Source organism: Camelina sativa, chromosome 2, assembly GCF_000633955.1.
Source record: "Camelina sativa cultivar DH55 chromosome 2, Cs, whole genome shotgun sequence".
NCBI lineage: Eukaryota > Viridiplantae > Streptophyta > Magnoliopsida > Brassicales > Brassicaceae > Camelina > Camelina sativa.
In genome coordinates, this window is record NC_025686.1 from 28,533,682 (window position 1) to 28,534,397 (window position 716).

The 716-nt window shown below is 37.0% G+C and overlaps 1 protein-coding gene across 1 annotated transcript in view; it reads right to left on the reverse strand.

Moving 5' to 3' along the window:
* LOC104757537 (DNA polymerase alpha catalytic subunit-like) overlaps positions 1–716 on the reverse strand; it is a 9,738-nt gene that overhangs the window by 3,565 nt on the left and 5,457 nt on the right. The window contains exons 13-14 of the mRNA XM_019231509.1: positions 177–295; positions 16–88 (exon numbers count right to left, since the gene is read on the reverse strand). Coding sequence (XP_019087054.1) covers positions 16–88; positions 177–295 — 192 coding nt within the window. The remainder of the gene's footprint in view (positions 1–15; positions 89–176; positions 296–716) is intronic.

Consider the following 716-nt stretch of genomic DNA (forward strand, 5'->3'; position numbering starts at 1 on the left):
GAAAGCATCACTTACCTGTAGTGTTATGAGTTCTGCTAAAGGCTTAGCATAGAATCTTGAATTAGAAAACCCCAGACATCCATACATACTGTGTTTAGAATGAATAAGAAATCATAAACATCAAAATGCGGTGATTAGCAATTATTGCCGACACAAGCAAAACCATGGATGCAAACCTGTTGGCTGTGAGCTTTAATGCCTGCTGCCGAATGTCAAGCTCCCAGTACTTGAGACCTGTTTCCTTCTTCATCTTTAATTTGACGCTTTTCCTTATACTAACCAAATGTTCCATCAACTAAAACAAAGACGGATAGTGGGATTCTTTATTAGACTGGGAATACCAGAACAAGGAGAAAAACTTAAAGTCGTGGCAACGAGAAGTGCATATAGCAATAATTTAGAAGATGATGTCAAGATTAATTTTACTTCAACTACAGAAAACAGCAGTCACTAATACAATTCTGAACAGGCAACAGCTAGGTCGCATTGGTCTTAGTAAAAGAAAATGAGGCAAAATATTACTTTTGGTTGGTGGATTTTCTGACTGGGTTGGGGTAAATTATAGATTTGATGTTGAAAGACCTATAACAGATCGAGAATATATACTGGATCGATAATAGTTACAAACCTTTGGAAGAATTCCAGGTGTCTGACTCAAAGGTAAACGAGGAACTCCATCTTCAGATCGTGGTATAGTCGTAAAACAGATATTGTAT